Source organism: Mastacembelus armatus, chromosome 9 (genome assembly GCF_900324485.2).
Source record: "Mastacembelus armatus chromosome 9, fMasArm1.2, whole genome shotgun sequence".
NCBI lineage: Eukaryota > Metazoa > Chordata > Actinopteri > Synbranchiformes > Mastacembelidae > Mastacembelus > Mastacembelus armatus.
In genome coordinates, this window is record NC_046641.1 from 12595226 (window position 1) to 12613783 (window position 18558).

General features: G+C 40.8%; 3 protein-coding genes across 7 annotated transcripts; 2 read left to right on the forward strand and 1 right to left on the reverse strand.

Moving 5' to 3' along the window:
• Window positions 1–200: 200 nt before the first annotated feature.
• aldh3b4 (aldehyde dehydrogenase 3 family, member B4) lies at window positions 201–3261 on the forward strand. The gene is made up of 10 exons (XM_026321101.2): window positions 201–253; window positions 469–649; window positions 810–920; window positions 1189–1309; window positions 1401–1486; window positions 1865–1946; window positions 2014–2403; window positions 2503–2669; window positions 2760–2859; window positions 2980–3261. Exons 1-10 carry the CDS (start codon window positions 201–203, stop codon window positions 3177–3179), a joined length of 1491 nt encoding a protein of 496 aa, XP_026176886.1. The 3' UTR covers window positions 3180–3261.
• On the reverse strand, window positions 2948–5285 carry mmab (metabolism of cobalamin associated B). 5 transcript variants are annotated; one of them, XM_026322830.2, is made up of 10 exons: window positions 5137–5285; window positions 4795–4853; window positions 4602–4695; window positions 4448–4505; window positions 4276–4348; window positions 4087–4184; window positions 3932–3996; window positions 3784–3843; window positions 3595–3704; window positions 2948–3230 (listed from the first exon to the last, which is right to left on the reverse strand). In XM_026322830.2, the coding sequence occupies exons 1-9, from the start codon at window positions 5238–5240 to the stop codon at window positions 3620–3622; spliced, it is 696 nt and encodes a 231-aa protein (XP_026178615.1). In that variant the 5' UTR covers window positions 5241–5285; the 3' UTR covers window positions 2948–3230; window positions 3595–3619. The 5 variants fall into 5 exon arrangements, with proteins under 5 accessions (XP_026178615.1, XP_026178616.1, XP_026178614.1 ...); XM_026322831.2 differs by lacking the exon at window positions 2948–3230 and having other exon boundaries at window positions 3282–3704; window positions 3779–3820; XM_026322829.2 differs by lacking the exon at window positions 2948–3230 and having other exon boundaries at window positions 3282–3704.
• A 163-nt stretch (window positions 5286–5448) lies between these two features.
• On the forward strand, window positions 5449–14444 carry mvk (mevalonate kinase). Its single transcript, XM_026322809.1, has 10 exons — window positions 5449–5779; window positions 6242–6389; window positions 7079–7223; window positions 9056–9211; window positions 9708–9811; window positions 9957–10002; window positions 10147–10237; window positions 10668–10787; window positions 10991–11144; window positions 12070–14444. Exons 1-10 carry the CDS (start codon window positions 5702–5704, stop codon window positions 12219–12221), a joined length of 1194 nt encoding a protein of 397 aa, XP_026178594.1. The 5' UTR covers window positions 5449–5701; the 3' UTR covers window positions 12222–14444.
• Window positions 14445–18558: the final 4114 nt, after the last annotated feature.

An 18558-nucleotide genomic window follows, 5' to 3' on the forward strand; every position in this document is an offset into this window, starting at 1 on the left:
AACACTTCCCAGTGAACACGCTTGGAAACAGGAGGTCTGGGATTTTGACGGTGTCTTTTAATAACAGTTTCTGATTTCGCTGAATAACGTGCATGGCGGATTATGGTGTAAATGTCGAGCGTCTGAGTCATATTGTCCGTTGTGCCCTGGGTCCCTGTGCAGGTGCTGCTGTGTGAACCTGAACCTGCAGAGGATCAGCCATGAGCTGTCCGCCCAGCCCTTCTCCAGCCCGCTGGTTCAAAGCGCTGCGCAGGTAAACAGCTCACTGAAGTAATCGCGATGCGAATTGATGAAAAGTGAATGTGATACGTGACTCGGTTAAAAGTACCAGACTCCAGCTTTGGGAGTTTATGTTTGGATGGAGTTATGGACAGGACACTTGAGGAGCAGAAGGTATCGTGATGAGGTCTGAGGGTGTGTTTAATTACCTTGTGAGTTTGAAACTAGTCATGTGGATGCTTTTTTCAGGACCAGACTGAAGACGTACCCTCTCGAGTGTGTGGATCTGCTGAGAAGGGCTAGAGTCGCCTTCCAATCTGGACGCACCCTTAAGGAGAGCTTCAGGCTGACTCAGCTGGAGGCGGTTGTGCGGATGTTGGAGGAACATGAGAGCGACTTTGTGGATGCTCTCGGGAGGGATATTCATAAGGTGAGGGGTGAAACAGTCACCTACAATGTCTGATTGCTCTGGTTGTAGCGGCAGACTCAGCTTTTATCAGTGGGAATTTACATACAGGCCCATATAACCGTTTTCTTTGCATTTCTTTCTTCTTCACTTCTTTTTTTTTTTTTTTTTTTTTTAAAACCAGCCTCGGTTTGAGACAGTTGTGTCAGAACTGATCCTGGTCAAGAACGAGGCTCTTAATGCCATCAACAACCTCAAAAAGTGGATGCAGCCACAGCATGTGGAAAGAAACCTGGTGAGCCTGTTCTGCTTTTTGTTCATTCTTCATCTTATTGATCACTTCCACACCTGCTGTTGTGGAAAGAGCTTTGTGCCTCGCTAAGAAGGAATGTATTTCGCTGAGCCCCCAAAAGCAGATTAAAGCTTAAGCTGTCTTGCCCTTTTTACAAGAAGAGTGTGTTCTGATTTTGTTTTTCTTCTGTTAGTTAACCTGTGCACTGAAACTCTGCCAGCGTGTGTTATTTCACTTCTAACCTAATTTTTAGTTTGTCTGATTGGTTTAGTCCACCTCGCTGGATGAGTGTCTGGTGGTCAGCGAGCCGCTGGGGGTGGTGCTGATCATGGCGACCTGGTGTAGTCCTGTCCAAATGTGTCTGGCGCCACTGGTAGGGGCCATTGCAGCAGGTGCAGACACTCAAAAACACTTACTGAATTAGTTTTTACTATTCATGTTTTTCCTCACACAGTATTACTGATGATATTTCAATTTCCATAGGAAACTGTGCAATCATCAGCCCCTCTGAGTGCACCGCACACACAGCAGAGCTTCTTCAGCGTCTCACACCTTTTTACTTGGATAATGTGAGTAGCTGAAAGCCAGCTGGAAAGTACTACTGGGGGAATTTCGCAAGTTAAAGTAAACCTTTCGTGTCTTGGTGCCTCACAGTTTTTTTTTTTTCTAGATCCTTAAGGAAATGTTTTTTGATAATCTGATATATTAGGAAGTCTTTTTATTTTTAACACATTAATGATGATTAGATCAGATGGATAAAATGCCAATTATGGAGGCTACTGTGAGAGCAAAACCCTCACTTATATATAAAAATTAAACTTTCATTCATTTACACACTTTCTATGGGATGTTATTTTAAAGCTTACTCAGAAACTGACTTTGAACTTACACTGTGATACTCCAGTGAAAATATAATGACCTGATCTAAAATTCTTGTTTTCCTCAAGGAATGCTTCCATGTGATTATTGCAGGCACAAGTGACTTGCCTGAAGTTGTGGAACTTAAATTTGATCATGTCTTCTTTGCAGGTAAACAAAAATCATCTTCATCTTGTCAGTGATTATTCCTGATTTAATGATTGCTGTCAATCCCTAGGAAACCGAGAGGATGGAAGCAGAATTGCTCAGGCTGCAGCCCGCACTCTCACACCTGTCACCCTAATTTTGGGAAGCAAGAACCCATGTTACGTGGACCAGCACTGCGACATTGCCACAACAGCGCAGCGCATTGCTTGGGCTTGTTTCCACAATGCTGGACAGAGCTTGGTGGCTCCAGACTATATTCTGTGCCACGCAGATATCAAAGCACAGCTGGTACAAGCTCTGAAATGCTGCCTGATTCAATTTTATGGTTCCAATCCCAGAGAATCCTGCAGCTTTGGCCGCATGGTCAATTTGGAAATATTTAACAGCACGAGAGACATGCTGTGGAGATCTGGCAAGGTGGCTGTGGGTGGACAGGTCATAGAAGCAGAGAAATATATTGGTAAGAAGTTCTTTTTTATGGGATTCTGTTAAACAATGCCAACATAAACATACAGCATGCAGTATATTTTTACACTGATGTTTTCTGTCCTGTCTGAAGCCCCAACAATACTGACAGAGGTGGTGGAGTCGGACCCCATCATGCAACAGGATGTTTTTGGACCAGTTCTTCCTGTTCTGACAGTAAACAATATGGATGAGGCAATTTCCTTCATTAATAAACATGACAAACCCCTATGTGTGTATGCATATTCCAGCAACAGCAAGGTACATAATTAAATATAAGACATATTGTATTAATTGTACAAGCCTAGTGTGGTTGATTTGTATTTTGATCATGTGTTGGCCTTTCTGCAGGTCATCTCAAGAATAATGAGGGAGACCTCTAGTGGAAGCTTCTGCTCTAACGACAGCATCCTGCAGACTCTGATGGTGAACCTGCCTTTCGGTGGAGTGGGTAAGTCAGTAGCATCAGAGTATAAATTGTGCTGAAGATAATAGTTTGATAATGCTGACTGCAATCTATCTGTTCTTTTCTTCCAACATTTTTTTTTTTTTTTTTTTTTTTTTTTGAAAGGTGCCAGTGGAATGGGTTCCTACCATGGCCGCTACAGCTTTGATACCTTCTCTCATAGGAAGTCATGCCTGCTCAGAGGCACACGGTTTGAGTGTGTCACCTATCTGCGTTATCCACCCTATGACGACCGCAATCTGTCTCTAATGACGTGGGCCAGTTCTGTGTCCCAGAGGAGCCAGGGCTGGTGCCAGATCCTGTGACTGTGTGTTGAGGTGGCAACAGGGCCATGCTGGAAGAAAACCATGTGCCTCCTAGGTCATGATCATAAACAAACACACTGAAAATTACACAGGCAGAATTCATTGGGCTAAGGGCACATTTAATAGAGGATGTACACAGTAGTTTAATCTCTGCAAATATAATAATAATCTTGAAAAATTACCTGTGCCATATGAAATGTAGGTACACTAGTATTTTCAATGTACATATATTTGGCAGAATGATTTCAGGTTTTGACACTGTTGTTCATTATGACCTATGCTCATTAAGATGTGTTTCATTAAGATAAGAAAAAAGGTTGCAACAAAATAAAACAATTTTGGGCTTCACTCATGTTTAATATATTTACAATGTAACACAAACATCTGGATTAATCATCCCCAAAACAAATTATACCTTTTCTCTAAATCATGTGAAAATCTTATTCTGATTTTTTGTAGATTTTCTCCTCTTTGCCTTCTTTCACGGCTGCATATCTGGCCACAGTGAACAGGTAGTCGCTCAGTCTGAGTGAAAACAGGACATTTATCAGATGTGCGGTGGAGGGGCCCCGTTCTCGTATTCATTTTAAAGTACTGACCTGACCTGTTCAAAAACTTGGCAACATCTGGATCCACTTCCCCTGAGCGCACAATTGGAGCAACACTGACATAAACAATGAGCTATTACAACCAATTGTAACAGACTGTCATTGAAGATAATGTTAACAATGCCAGAACGTGCTGAAACTGACCTGCGTTCTGCTCTCCGACAGACTGTGCGAGCTAAATGCAAAGCAGCACTGCTCTTCCCTCCGGACTGTGAAAAACAAAGAAAAACAGTTGTTGCAGCAGACACACCTGGACTTTCATTGAAAGTCTTTGTATACAGATGCACACAGAGGCTTACAGGTAAAATGAATTTGGTCAGTGGAGGGAGTTCTCCTGTAAGGTTATCAATCCATGCTTCCAGGTCTGCAGTTACCTGAGCGTTAAATTTTGTTCTCTCTTGCAAAAACAAAAAAGGGAGGAAAACATGAAATAGAACACAACTAAATAAAATAATTTTACTGCATTAGACTAGCCAGCTCGTGCATACTTAGATGACTTTCTCTTGCAGAGGATCGAGGAGTAGCAATGTTGGAACCCACATCCTGCAAAATGCACTGTATCTACGATGGAAAAAAAAAAAAAAAAATTAGGAATCTTATCTCTGGCTAGAGTAACAAAACTACAGAAGGACGTTAATATATACAGCATGAAAATCAAACCTTGTCCAGCTGATATGTGAATGTGTGACCTTTGTCAAGGCAAAACTCTCTAGCCAGGCTGTAAAGGTCAATTCAACATGGTCACTTCAGGTAACACATATATAAAAATAAAATGACCTGTGACATTTTAATGGTTTAATAGTTAAAATGTTACCCTATAGCTGATGATAATTCATCTGCATTTCCCAAGGCTTCAAAAATATTATCTTCCTTTGGCCTTCTTTCTCCTGTAAATGTGCTTGAGAAACCTTTTAGGGGATACAGCAAGAACGAGTCTACTTTTGTAAGACATATTTACCAGAAAATCTCTGTAACCTATTGCTGTTCTATTAAGATGGAAAAACAACCTTTGTCTCCAGTTTTGGTGTATATTTTGGGTACTCTTTGATCTCCTTCGGTAGCATAGCTGTTGGGGAAAAATGAAGAAACAATGTGGATAAAATCATTGATATATAATTGATCCATACCAGTAGGTAAGAATCAACACAGGAGCCCAGTATAATACTGTCGTTTTTCTTTCGTTTCGTCAAAGTTTCAATTTCACACTATATTAAAGCTCATTATAAAGAATGTTAAATTGCCTTTGCAGTATATGAAGTTATTTCCCTGCATAGCAGCAAACCTGCAGCACTAGTACAGTCTCACTGCACGTTACGATACTCTAACAAAGAACAGAGATATGCAGCTACCTTCTGTCTGAGCACAATATTTTCCTTGTCCGAAGCTCGTTTATGAGCCTGCCTGTCCTTGCAGCACAGCGGACGTAAACAAGTTTGATAACTAAAGATGCCATGCTAAGCTAGCAGCTAGCAGTTGACTGAACGATAGCAGGGGGTACTTTTTGACCCTTCGTAAAGACCGTAGTTTGTGGGCGGTTCATTTTATCGCATGATTGGTCAATTTAGCGGATGGTGCTAGGCGCTGATTGGACAGAGTAAAATGAGTTCAACTCGTTACGAGCTCGGATTGGATACTGGAAACCAAACCTACATCTCCTTCTGCTTCTTCGTAGTGTTTTTGGTTAATCACGTTGCATCGAAGTGACTCAGTTTTCCAGACCTCAGCATATCCTGGCACCATGAAATTGCTTTGTTAAACTTCTGATATTGCGTTAATGAAAATCCCTAACTTCCTTTTTATTGTTACAACGGATTACCTTTAGCTAAAGGTGGCTAAGCTAGCTAATAATAACACGAGCCGTGAGAGCCGTGCAGCTCTGGACACATTGTTTGTGCATTGGAAACTGTCACAGTAATGCAAGCCATGGACTACATCGTCTCTGCTCCGGGGAAGGCGATCCTGCACGGAGAGCATGCAGTTGTTCACGGAAAGGTAACTTGTAGATCTTTTATTATTATTCGTCCACCCCTTAACTATACACAGGGTCACGGGGATCTGGTCTGGTTTGGTCTGAAAGGCAGGGGTACACCCTGGACAGGTCACCAGTCCATCACAGGGCCACATAGAGGCAAACAACCTCACACACTCACACTCACTCCTATGGGCAATTTAGAGTCACCAATCAACCTGACATACATGTTTTTGGACTGTGGGAGGGAACCCACATAAGCACAGGGAGAACATGCAAACTCCACATAGAAAGGCAGTTGACGGGTTTCGAACCAGGAACCTTATTGCTGTGAGGCAGCAGTGCTGACCTTCCATAATTTATGGTATTTTTGAAACTCATAAACCAAGGTATTCCTGGGAGAAAACAGCTAAAAACATACATGTGCTACAGTTAATAGACATAAAACTTAAAACATGTGATTATTTATCTCTTTTATTTCACAGGTCGCACTTGCTGTCAGTTTGAACCTGAGAACATATTTGCGGCTGAAAGCCACCACTATTGGCAAAGTGTGTGTCAACCTCCCTAATATTGACATATTCCTCAGCTGGGACTTGGCTGAACTGAAGGGTCTAATTCCTTATGCCCTTGGTAGGTGATGCAGTGCAGCAGTGCTCTAAATGCTGGCATGGAGTACTGTGCAGATGTTTAGGCACTAAAAATACTTTTTAATATAAATGATAAAATAAATTTTAATATAAATGATATAAATAGTTTTTCTGTTATCAATTAACTTCATACAAAGTCCAGTAAAGGGTACTAACAAAACTAAATCTAATTAGTATTTGCATCACTGCCCTTTCCCCCTAAACCAGCAGCAGTTCTCCTTGGTTTTACCTGCGCACAGTTTCTCCTGGTACTTTGCAGCACCTTGGAGAAGCTGCTGCAGTTTTATAGATTCAGGCTGTCCAAGTGTTTCTGCCTCTTCATGTGATTCATGTGATCCCCTGCTGAGATCAGGGCTCTGAGAGTCAGACTATCTACTGCAGGACTTCTGGTTCTTCTTGCCTCTGAAAATAGTCCTTCATGAACGCTAAAACACCTAAAGTGCCTAAAGGTTCCTCACAGTACTGTACACTGTCATTTCTGTCAAAAGTTATGTATTATTTATATCAATAAATATTTAATGGAAAAACAGTTGTATTGACATAGAGCAATATTCTATTGTCAGTCTTTGAGTATACCACTTTATTAAAAAATCTGTACAACTACAGAGCAAAGCATGTGTTGTGATATTATTTCAGTGATTTTGATTGTTGTCCTGTAACTCATGTTAACAGGTAAGAAGGAGGAAGTGAAACATCTGGATGCTGAACTTGTAAAGAGACTGCGTGAATTTGTTGGTGCAACAAATGGAAGCCTGGATACTGGCAACATGGCCACCTTAGCCTTCCTCTACATCTACCTGTCACTGTTTGGATCAGAGTGAGATAAGACTCCTCTTCTTCTCCTCAGCATTTGTTAATTTTAGTATTGCATCTAGCTCAGATGACCACCAAAGAACTGTTGCTTGATCCAAAAGGAAACCCAGAGAGAAGGCCCATCAGATATCCTTCATTTGCAGACATAATGAGCCAGTTTCAGCCCTGCAGTATTAGTCAAATCTACAACACCTTTGGCAAGAAAAGTAACAGCGGCAACAGTTAAAAATGCTGATGTAGACGTTGCAATGGGCTCGGTCTACAGGAAAGAAAAGTATTAGCATCTAAAAATGTGACATTTTGTCACCTGCAGTCAATGAGTGTTGTAACTGCACAGCTGCATCTCTTTTTTATGGCTACTGACTGTGTGAGAAAGTGCTCAAGGTGTAAAATATTGTCAGCTGTAGCATTTTTTCTGAATACTGGATGATACTCTGCTTATGCCATAATGAATCCTCTGCTGGAGTGCCTACAGCATTCTTTAGAGAAATCGGTGGGTGGGTAAACCCCCCCCCCCTCCCCAAATAAACATAATGTTTTGCCTATGCCTATAAATAAAAACTATAATCTCATGAAAATAAACATTTGTTTTACGGACAGAAGCTAATTATTCCTGCAAGCATTTAATGTATCTCTGGAGGATTGTGTGACAGTTATTTCTTTTGTTTCTTATTGTTCTGCAGTAGGTGCTGAGTGTAAAATGTAAAACTTTAAAGATACAGTGCAGTTTAACTGTATCTTAGTTGTAAATAAGATGTTAGCTATGAAACACACTGCTTAAAGGTGACACCGCTGTCAAAATTTGCTGCATCTGTCATTTTCTATGTCCTTAGGTGGCACAGGCGAAGGGTACAACTATATTTACAAAAGACAGACTACTTCTACCTTCTGGGAAATCTATCTTGTGCTATCCTTGAATTTGTAGGTTTGTGTGTGAGCTACAAGCCAGTTTAAATTAAATTTGGCAGTGACTGCTGAAGGTGTTTAAATTGAGATGTTATTGAAATGAAATTATATGAGACAATGTTGAAGATGCCTTACTGCTCTCATACAATCAGTCAACTATTCTGTTTTAGTGTCTTTTGGAAATGCTTTATTTGCAAAAGTACACTGTTTTTATGTAAATGTTTTCCCAGAAAGGCTGATAAAAGTTCCTCCACTTTGAAATGAAGATAGTAAAGGGAGACAGACAGAAAGGCCAGATGTTGGTTTTAGCAGCTCCAGCAGCTGTGAACAGGGAAAATGCTCAGGAACATCAGAGCTGCAGGTTGTCAGGAGGTTTAATCGGTGTTGACATGGCGCTGGCGTGTCTGATAGAGGTGATGGGTTCTGACAGAATGGCCACTAATGAGAGTCTGGCACTAGGCCACACTGCAACCTTTAACAAGTCTGTGTTTTTCCCTCGAGAGAAGAGCTGGACAATTAGCTTAGACTGTTCTCCTGTTTGCCCAAAAGCTGCTTCCCTGACAGACATTGACAGCAATGTCAAGTTTTTGTTGCATATAGTTGTGTATAGATTGCTGTACATTACTCCTTATAGTTATAATATACACTGTAAATGTACCAGGTAAAATGATACTTTTTTCTTTTAAAAATAATTGTTAATTGTAAATTATTCTTTTAAATAAGTAAATAATTTTAACTAGTAATGCCTAGAGGTTGTGTGTTATTTTTCATTTTGGGCTCCAGTTACAAATTCCTGTGGCCTGTGCAGTAAATACTTTCATACTGTCACCATCAGAAGCATCAAGATCATTTCCTAAAAACAGTAGTTATATAAACAAGATTTAAGCGTCCACAGAGATTGAAGCTCAGTCTGTATGTTTATTTTCATAGTGAGCTGCCCAGCTTGACTGTGTCTGTGTGGTCGGAGCTGCCAACCGGAGCAGGACTGGGGTCAAGTGCTGCCTACTCAGTGTGTCTAGCTGCAGCTTTGCTGTGTGCAAGTGGAGCCATTCCCACTCCTCTCAAAGAGTGGGATCACACTGCCAGGTGAAAGCAATACAGAAAGCACAATACCATATGATCTCCTGCTGTGTAGCTGTGTGTGCGGTCTCCACAGATCATTGTGCACACACAGCATCAATAGGTCAGATGAATACGGCTCAATAAATACTAAGTTTGAGAAACATATGGTGTTATATTTTTGATTAATGCTGGATAACAATACAACCATTCTAAACGCAAATGTGAGAAATAAAGATTACAAGAAAACCTTAAACACATTGAATCAAATATTACATTTGTATTAACTTATTAACATGAGGATTTAAATCTTTAAAATGTCTGACTTGGTAATTACACTGGACACAGGAATGAATGCTTTTTTTTTGTAGCTAATACATTATATTTGAAGTGCACAGACCTGCTTACAGACATGCTCTTTGACGAAGTGTTTAGTTAGAAGCTGACGAGGTAAAGTAGGGGGTAGCTCTGAGAGACACTGTTCGGCTTTAAAGTTCTTCCTTTTATTTTGAAATGATTGCAGGTGGTGTCAGGAGGACCTGGAGATGATCAATAGCTGGGCTTTCCAAGGGGAGATGATCATCCATGGTAATCCTTCAGGAGTAGACAACGCTGTAGGAACATGGGGTGAGGCCTGAATTGATCTGGCATATAGTTTTATTCTATTTGACTCTGTGGACACACAGCAGTTTTCAGAGGAATCATCGAAGTATCGTAACACCACTTTTCACTATCAATGTGACCCTTCTATAAGTTTGATCCCCTTATGTAGGTGGCATGCTGAGATTCTTGGCCGGGAAGATAATACCACTGAGCAGGTAATGACACCGATTAACAATTTTAATCTGAGTTTATTTAAAATGAGTGAGTTAATAAAATTTTTAAAACAATCTGACAGAAAACAAATAATGTCTAGATAATGTCTCTGTATGAACACACTGATCTTTCTGCTTTACTTCCAGGGTGCCACTATTAAGGATCCTCCTCACTAACACCAAAATACCACGTAGCACCAAGGTACTTGTTGCCAGGGTGAAGGACAGAATTAACAAGGTACTAAATGGTTTCTTCCTCCCCCGTGTGTTACTTGTCGACACTGTAATTAATATAATAGGTGGTGCTTTTGCATGGCAGATACTCCAGAGCCTGGCGTTGAGTGCCTTCATAAAATATTGAAATTAAACTCTTAGCCAGCCACCCCTGTGTGCTGTTGCCTTGGTGACACCAGTAGGTGTGCAGATTTCTGCCTCAGACATAGATAAGCCTTGATGGTGTTGTGGCAGTGTTGTGATCAGGCTGGAACACAACCAAAGTCAAACCTGCCATTTTACAGGCTGTATTTGTATACAGCTTTTCCATCATAAAACTGATGTTTTTAAACCATGGACAGATAAACATTTGTTTAGCATAAATCTGCTTCACTGAGACCGGTTGTGTTGTTGGGGATGTTGACTTCCTTTCCTTTTGTTTTCACCTCCTGTAGTTTCCCTCGGTTATGACCCCTGTGCTCGACTCAGTTGATGCCATTTCCTGCACTTGTGAGAAAGTCCTCTCAGAGATGACCTTTGAGCCCATCACCGGAGAGCACTACAATACTTTGGAGGTACATAATATAAATATTGATTAATGATTATCTAAAGTGCATTGTATTATAAACATGTTGAGATGGTAAAATGTAACTGTATGCTAGTAGTCTTAATATTTGTTGTAAATATATACATCCTGAACCAGAGAGCTTATATTTGTTCAAAAATTCCTTTCTGTGAGCAACACGTATTAACAAGAGCCATGTCATATCATTGACAGGAGCTCATTGACATCAACCAGCACCATCTAAATGTACTGGGTGTGGGACACCCTGCCTTGGACACTCTGTGCCGGGTCACGTCGGCCAAGGGGCTCCACAGCAAGCTCACAGGCGCAGGGGGAGGAGGCTGTGGCATCACACTCCTAAGGCCAGGTACTGTAGACTTACATATGGGTATGTCATAATACTGTGTATATATAATGTTTATATGAAGGACAAGTGAAAGGTTTGTGTATGTTTTTCAAAGGAGCAGACTTGATGTACTCTTGTAATTACCATTGCGGTTTAAATGAGGCATATCATTTAAATTAATCCCTCGTTTTGTCTAGACTGTACTCCAACCTAGAGTGGATTTGTTTTATAATGAATTCAGTTTGATGAGGGGAGTTTGATGAGCCAAACTGTCAGACTCCCGCTGACAACAAATGTTCTGTTTCCCTCAAACTCTCCCTCACTCTTCCTCTTTGAAACAATGATTTGAGTGGCAGGAAATGATGAGAAGTCTGCACAAGAGAAGTCCTTTTGTGTGCAGGTACTTCTGTGCCATTGGATATAAGGAAGCTTTGTATCATCCCCCATTTCATAAAACAAACAAGCAAAGAACCTGCAAGTTCAGTCTTTGTTTATGCCTGCAGCCTGTGGCGTACTGAATTTTAATACGGTTAAAATCCTCCAAATAGATTCCAAATGCTCTTTATTTGTTTTCTTAGCAGGTGATTCCCTCTGTGAACTGCAGTTATTTCCAAATAGAATGTTTTGTTTCCATATTTATGGGAAGACTGTTTGAGTTAACAAAATAAGCACTAAACTTTAAATGTTCAACAAGCAGCATGGAAGTGACAGGTTTTTATACAAAGTCACAGTCATTGCAGAAACCTTGTTTTACTTATTGAACCGCTGACTTTTTGGTGAGACTTTGTTGATTTTAGACATCTTTCTTCCCTGAAAGCAGCACTGTAACATAAATCGAGTTTATGATTTCAGTCTTAACATTCCTCACAGTCGATCCCATTTGATACCTTTTCTTATTGTCATGTATAAATGCTGCTAACTTTGCCATGGCTTGTTTGTTTTGTAGAAACGGACTCCTTTGTTGTCCAGAGCACAGTGCAGGACTTGAGAGATTGTGGCTTTGACTGCTGGGAAACGAGTATTGGTGGGCCAGGTGTCCAGCAGCACGCTGCTCTCTCTGTTAAGGAGGAAGTTCTTGAGGTTTTAAATCGATACTGACACCCACCTGTGGCCATGACTGAACAAGAGGACAGATGTTTGTCTTTTTGTGGCTGTTACGTAAGGACCTGAGGAATGCTCAACCAATGAAGTGAGCCAAGTAAACCAAGGGACATGTCACACTAAGCTCAGAAAGAGCTTCCTGGAGTCAAGACTATAGATTGGTCTGACTGAAAAACAGTTTTATCTAAATATTTGAAAACAGCAAGTCAACTGTATCTCATGGATCAAATACTCATTGGGGTGCAGTTTTGTGTACTGAGGATTTTGCCCTCTAGATGGCATCAGAGTTACACAAATGCTTTTTATGAAACAGGTTTTATGGTAAGAAGCTCTGATAAAATTGATTAATGTGAGTGAAGCACTGGTGGGATTAATTTATTGTTTCCTCCTAAAGTTTAGGGCCAACCAAAAGAAATAAAGATGGATTACATCACGATCTTCAGTTATTTTTTACTTACTCCTGACATTGTTATTTGTCGTTATTTGATGACAGTGATTATTCCATAGAATTTATTTTACAGAAAATGTTTGGTAAGTTAAATAGTTTTTTTTTTTTTTTTGTTATTGATATTCCATTTTTCCAGTCATCATAGTATTGTGCATATAACTGCTAGGACCATGTCTAAGCTAAGACAAGGAAATGATAATGATAGTATGAATATTTTCCAAAGATTATTCACATGTGCTGTCAGGTTTCATTCTCATGAATTGCCATTATCAAGACAGATGTCTGCTGCTTCAAACAAAACTTCTTCTGTTTCCTGCTGTATAATGCTGCATCGCTTTTGAAATGTTGCTCTATATTTTAACATTTTACTATGAAGAGTTTTCAGTAATATAAATTCCACTTGTTTCTAAGAGTATCTGCAGTAATTTGGGAAAATATGACTATTATTACGGTATTAACCCCCATTCACTACAGTTACTGCCTAACTGGCTGTGCTGTTCTGCTGATAGAGGATGGGGAGAGGGGGACAGCCGGAGCATGTGGCCTCTCTGGAGCCTCTGGATTAGTGCCATTATAATATGAATCAACAACAACCAGTGTCCTTCTGTGAGCCACACATTTATGCTGACATACTCGCACACACCAGCTTTCCCAAATTCTTCTCCACCTAATCGCTTATCCTCCTATAAGCATTACAAAATATTCTGCAAATGCCGCAGATACAGAAGACGGATCTGTTTAGAATATCCCTGATTTGGGGAAAAGGTCATAGTGGGATTCAGTTGAGTTTGAATATCCATTTCATTTTCTATTTTTTAAATGTCATGAAGATTGAGTAGTACGAATCTGGCAGTGTACGTGAATAAACGACATTTGTCACCCTCCCTCCCTTCCTGCGTGGCGCCCCCTCTGTCCTCTTGAATTGTGTCATCTTTATGTCAGGGCAGCCCCCCGTCAGCACGCTGCACAGTTGCCCCTAACCCCTGCTGGAATTTAATTACCACTGCGCTTTTCAATTGAAATGGCATTGACGAGGGGGGGACAAGAGGGAGACAACAGAGCCTGTTTCATTTGAAGCCCCTGTCTTTCTTTACTGTCTCATTCTCTCTTACTCTTTTACCTCTGCAAGGCACAGATGGTATTTTTTTTTATCAATGTCAGTGTCGGCTTCTTTCTGCTCTGATGAATAGAATCTAAAAGATTATTTCAGATAACAGTAGAAATGAGGAAAGGGGGTCAAGGATAGAGGGAGAATGTCAGAATTAGAGAGGTATGGTGAAAAAAAGTGTGCTGTCCCAGGAGGGAGGAGGAAGGCATACAAATCGTTTAACATTTAACGTTTAGGGAGTTTTGTCTGGATGGATCAATGTAGGAGAATCAAGAATGTATAATTAATTTTGTCCAACCAGGAGGAATAAAATGTAGAATGTGAATTTGCTGAGTGGTCATGCTCACTATGGTACATTCCCTCTGGTCCCTGAGTCGACTGGTGAAATGCTTGTCAGGAGCCATTAAGTTTGAATATAGAACTAGACCTGACTGACAAAATATCATGTTGCTGATGGCCACTGGATTTGCTAACAGGGATTCAGTGGGTGTGTGACTTCCTACAGTGTGAATTTTCCATTTACATATATAGGCCTCCGGAAGGCGATATTGTTGTTGGTTATTATTATGGAAAACTTGTGCATTTATTATATTTTATGACATGATATCTGTTTTGAAATGGGATGTGGAATTGACCACAGCAGGGAGGATCAGTGCAACCAGCATCCATGTAGATACACTGACAGAGTCAAAATCATGAGCTCCTCTGTTATGATGGGTTGTATGATCCTCCTGGGGGTGTTTGCCCTTTCGGTTAGTCAGGGGTGGGGGTGGGGGGTGGGGTGGGCTGGTGTTAGTAGCAGGGTTCCGATTAAGACAGTGGGTACAAGGGCACCGTGAAAAAACACAGAGGATTTAGTTTTAGAAATGTTTTGTTCCTTTAGTCCCAGCTCCTTTTAATACATTTGTTTTAATTCAATGGTTGTAGCTTAATGCTAGTGTTAGCATGCTAAAGTGCTCACTATAATAATGCTAAGATTCTGGGATGTGGCTGGTATAATTTTACTTGGGTTGTTACTGTGCTAACATTTGCGTTTAACCCAAAGTTACATCAGGCTGATTGATGATCATTAGATTTTTCTGGTATTTAGTCATAAACTGAACTATAGATAAATTTAAATTTTAACCACATAATGGTGCTGAATGAAAAGGGACCTCAAACTATTCATCCTGGGGGAGACATGAATGTCTGGACCAAATTTCATGACAATCCATCAAATGGTTGTTGAGACATTTTGCCAAAGACCACAGATGTCAACTTTATGGCAACGCTACAGGAAAAGCTGAGGGATGTCTATAAAGATTAGGATCCATCATCTGGCAACCATGAATGCTGTTCTGCATTTCCACTTGGAGGTTTTCTGTCTAGAGCTCAGCTTCTTTTGTATTTATGAAATAGGCCCACAGTGCTTTAGCTATATTATTGTAAACATCTTAGACACAACATGCAGCACCTCCCAGTCCACCTCCCATTTTCCATCACAGAGTTGTATCATGTCATTGTATTGATCCTGTAATTGATCCCCTGAAGTCGAGGGCACCTGGAACATACTCTGTCATCCCTCAGTGCCAGGAGTGCTTTTGTTTAATTGCAGGCTAAGGTGCTGTTTTTTCTTGTTGCCTTTGAAAAGCCTCATTGATTTTTATACCACCCTTCATTCTTGCTGTGCTCCGTTTTAAGAGTGAATCCCTTGTGTTGAAGTTGCCCAGAATGTAAAAATATGAAATCTGTCAGCGCTTTTCACAAGGCTTCCAGGTGCAATACAGATGCGTTAACTCTGAAGTTTAAAAAGTTGTATATATATTTTATGTTTAAACAAAGGAAGAAGAAGAAAAAAAGAGGCTGTACTAAATTCCGCCAGTTTGGTTATTTTGAATGTGCAGATGTGAAAAGACATTGGTCACAGTTCATCACTTTAGCTCTGTTTGGATTGTTTATGTTAAAAAAAAAAACAAGAGCTGGCATTGGGAGAATTAAGGTATATCTTGTTTGTTCGGATACATCTGAGGTTTTGTGGTATTTTTCTGTTTTTTGATGCATTAAATAGGGCAAAAATGGTTTACGATGTGTTTCGCATTTATGACTCTTATACAAGAAACTCATTATACTTCAATAACACATTACATTACACATTACTGAGCCAGTAATCCAAACAGAAATGGTATTTTATTTTGTCAGGCTTTAAGCTGCAGTTTAGAAACTGACACAAAAATATATTCAGTACATTAGTGTTTATATAGAGCAAAAATATCCTAAATGAAATTTGATTTGCATTAATTTGAGAAGCAGCTTATCTAACATTCATACTTTGAACTTGTTTTGAATTAGAAATAGGTTCTCATCATTTCCCTGGGATTGTAGCCAATTTATTGGATTCTGTTTTTTTTTTTGTTGTTTTTTTGTTTTTTTTTCCTCAGTGGTTTGGGGAGTAGGATGATCATGTTATCACATGACACAGTGTGATTGATGGACCATTAAAACGTCAGCCAGATGTACTTAAAACCACAGCTTTTAGGTTGATAAATCATGGCTAAAATGGATACATAAAGCTGTTAGGAACAAATATTCCCATGTAGAGCATGTGCATTCACATAGTAATGGATGTCCTATGTGCTCGTCTGTTTCTCTCTCTGTTTCTTTATTTGCATCTTTCCCACTTGCAGTGTATCTCGACCACTGCAGTCATGTAATTACAATGGGACAGGTAGGAGTGTTCATATTTCATCTGCTGCATTCACGATAACATCTAATAATCTGAAAGCGTTGCAAAATTGGTATCTCGTTGCTCATGCATTATGAATGAGTCACTGATTGCTTTTTTGCATAGATTAGCAATCATTTCACAGAAATCTTTCATATAAAAATGTGCCAGGAGTGTTCTATCTCCTTCTCTGAAGAGTTGAGGTGACACATCCTGCCGCTTTTTAAGATAAGACAGATCAGGTGATACCACTTCTCCCCCTTGCCCCTCTGCTCCCTCTCTTGCTCTCTGATTTATTTCTCTATGCATATCATCATGGGGGGGATAAGTGTAATTTTCAACCCACTTTGCAACTGATTGCTCACTTAGTGAATATATTCAGCATCTGCAGTGTTATTGTGTTTGGAGCCAAGTGGCTAAGTACCAGTGAGAATCTTTGACATCAAAGTAAACATTTGCAGACTCCAGAAGTCCATTGAGGAAAGCAAATCTTTGGGACTAGGAGCCCTATGGGTTTTGGTAACCTCCGGTTGTCCTGTCTCGTAGCCTCAGGTTGGTACACAATACACACATTTAAAGGGCTCATATGGTCTAGTGGTTAGGAAAATAGGCTGGTGACCAGGTTGCTGTGTAAAGTCCCAGGTGATGTTTACACACCACTTTTGTTTCCTGCCAGGCAAATAACCTGTTTCACAGTCATAATGATCTACATAATCTAGTAAAATGTAAAGCCAAATTTATTTCACAGAGCACTTAGATGAAGTTTTATTAACCATGTGAGCTGTGCAGCTGTCATTGTTTTAATTTTGCTGAGAACAACATGTAGACAGAGTTGTTCTTAAGTTTAAAAGCCTCATACATAAATGCTGTATTCGCACTTTTAAATGAAGCTTTTGGTTGATCCTTTGCCGTGTATGGACAAGCTCTGCCTTGTTGCTAATTGAATAATGAAGGAAAAGTGTCAACAGTATGTGTGTGCATGTGTAGATGTCTATGTTGTCTCACCCATTGTAACCCCTGGCCTTTGCCCCCTCCCCCAGACGGGTAGACTCTCAGCCAGGGCCCTCTGGAGGTTGGTACCCTCTGCCTGACAGCCTGTCACTATCCTATGGTGGTGATTTTTTTTTCTGCAGGAGATGGTGTCTGATTGGGAGCAGTGTGTGAATAGCCCTGTCACACTCGATAAGCCAGCAAGACGACCTGTGACGGGGACATATGGCATGTTTGACAGGGAGAGAGGGTGCGAATCGCACTGAATGATAAAATGGTGTTTTTCCCCCTTCGGCAATGTCATGCTTTCAGGCAAGCGTGTGGACCATCGCTCACTCAAGCGGCTGACTCCGGCCTCCTTGTGACATCTCCTTCAAGGTCCTGGGCTTCTCTGCCTCGTGCCTGGCCAATTCTGACACTGTGAGCCTACGCTACTCACAGCTGCTCTGTTAGCTTGTCGTTGTAGGGAACATAATTGGATATCAGTTTAGTTTAGCGATGCAGGCTGGGAAATTCATGTTAAGAGCCTGTTCGTCAGAGCTCCTCTTAAAGCTCTCTGGCACTGCAGCTTTCCATCCTGTCTCTTCTCAGCCTGTCACACGCCTCACACTGTTGCTTAATACACACAGTCTCATCAGACGACTCTAATTGATGGGTTCAGCCTCCTCAGGACCCTGATTTATTTAAAGGGCCATGAACACAGAAGAAAGAGAAAGGAGGCAAGAGACAAACAGGCTTGGATTTAAGTGTGTCAGGGAAATTATTGAGTTGAACTGCATGCCTCTCATCCTTACTGTCAGCCTGGTCTTGACTTCTGGTGTTGCAGCCTCAACTCCTATCCTGTCAAGTGTCACAGTGTCTGTGTTTGTGGCTATGACAGACAGCCCAGGTGTCACACTCAGGCTTCAGTGCACCATCAGACACCTCTGCTGTGGTCCCTAGTGGCTCACAGTCGGTGAGACAGCACAGTCCAATAACCCCTCTCAAACCCAGCTTGCTTTGGTCCCTGGGGACTCCCTTGTGGAGTTTACTCTCTGTCCATTGGGCCAGAACTTAGACACTCTGCCAACGGTCAGATGAGCCTGCT

What these genes read in the sequence shown, in the direction of transcription:
- aldh3b4 (XM_026321101.2), top strand. Translation starts at nt 201, where the DNA reads ATGAGCTGTCCGCCCAGCCCTTCTCCAGCCCGCTGGTTCAAAGCGCTG. An exon ending in CACCTTTTTACTTGGATAAT is followed by an intron (nt 1,487 to 1,864) that starts GTGAGTAGCTGA and finishes GTTTTCCTCAAG; the next exon opens with GAATGCTTCCATGTGATTAT. An exon ending in AGAAGCAGAGAAATATATTG is followed by an intron (nt 2,404 to 2,502) that starts GTAAGAAGTTCT and finishes TCCTGTCTGAAG; the next exon opens with CCCCAACAATACTGACAGAG.
- mmab (XM_026322830.2), bottom strand. Translation starts at nt 5,240, where the DNA reads ATGGCATCTTTAGTTATCAAACTTGTTTACGTCCGCTGTGCTGCAAGG. An exon ending in ATATTGTGCTCAGACAGAAG is followed by an intron (nt 4,854 to 5,136) that starts GTAGCTGCATAT and finishes TTTCCCCAACAG; the next exon opens with CTATGCTACCGAAGGAGATC. An exon ending in TCACATATCAGCTGGACAAG is followed by an intron (nt 4,349 to 4,447) that starts GTTTGATTTTCA and finishes TTTCCATCGTAG; the next exon opens with ATACAGTGCATTTTGCAGGA.
- mvk (XM_026322809.1), top strand. Translation starts at nt 5,702, where the DNA reads ATGCAAGCCATGGACTACATCGTCTCTGCTCCGGGGAAGGCGATCCTG. An exon ending in TCTAATTCCTTATGCCCTTG is followed by an intron (nt 6,390 to 7,078) that starts GTAGGTGATGCA and finishes TCATGTTAACAG; the next exon opens with GTAAGAAGGAGGAAGTGAAA. An exon ending in AAGATAATACCACTGAGCAG is followed by an intron (nt 10,003 to 10,146) that starts GTAATGACACCG and finishes CTTTACTTCCAG; the next exon opens with GGTGCCACTATTAAGGATCC.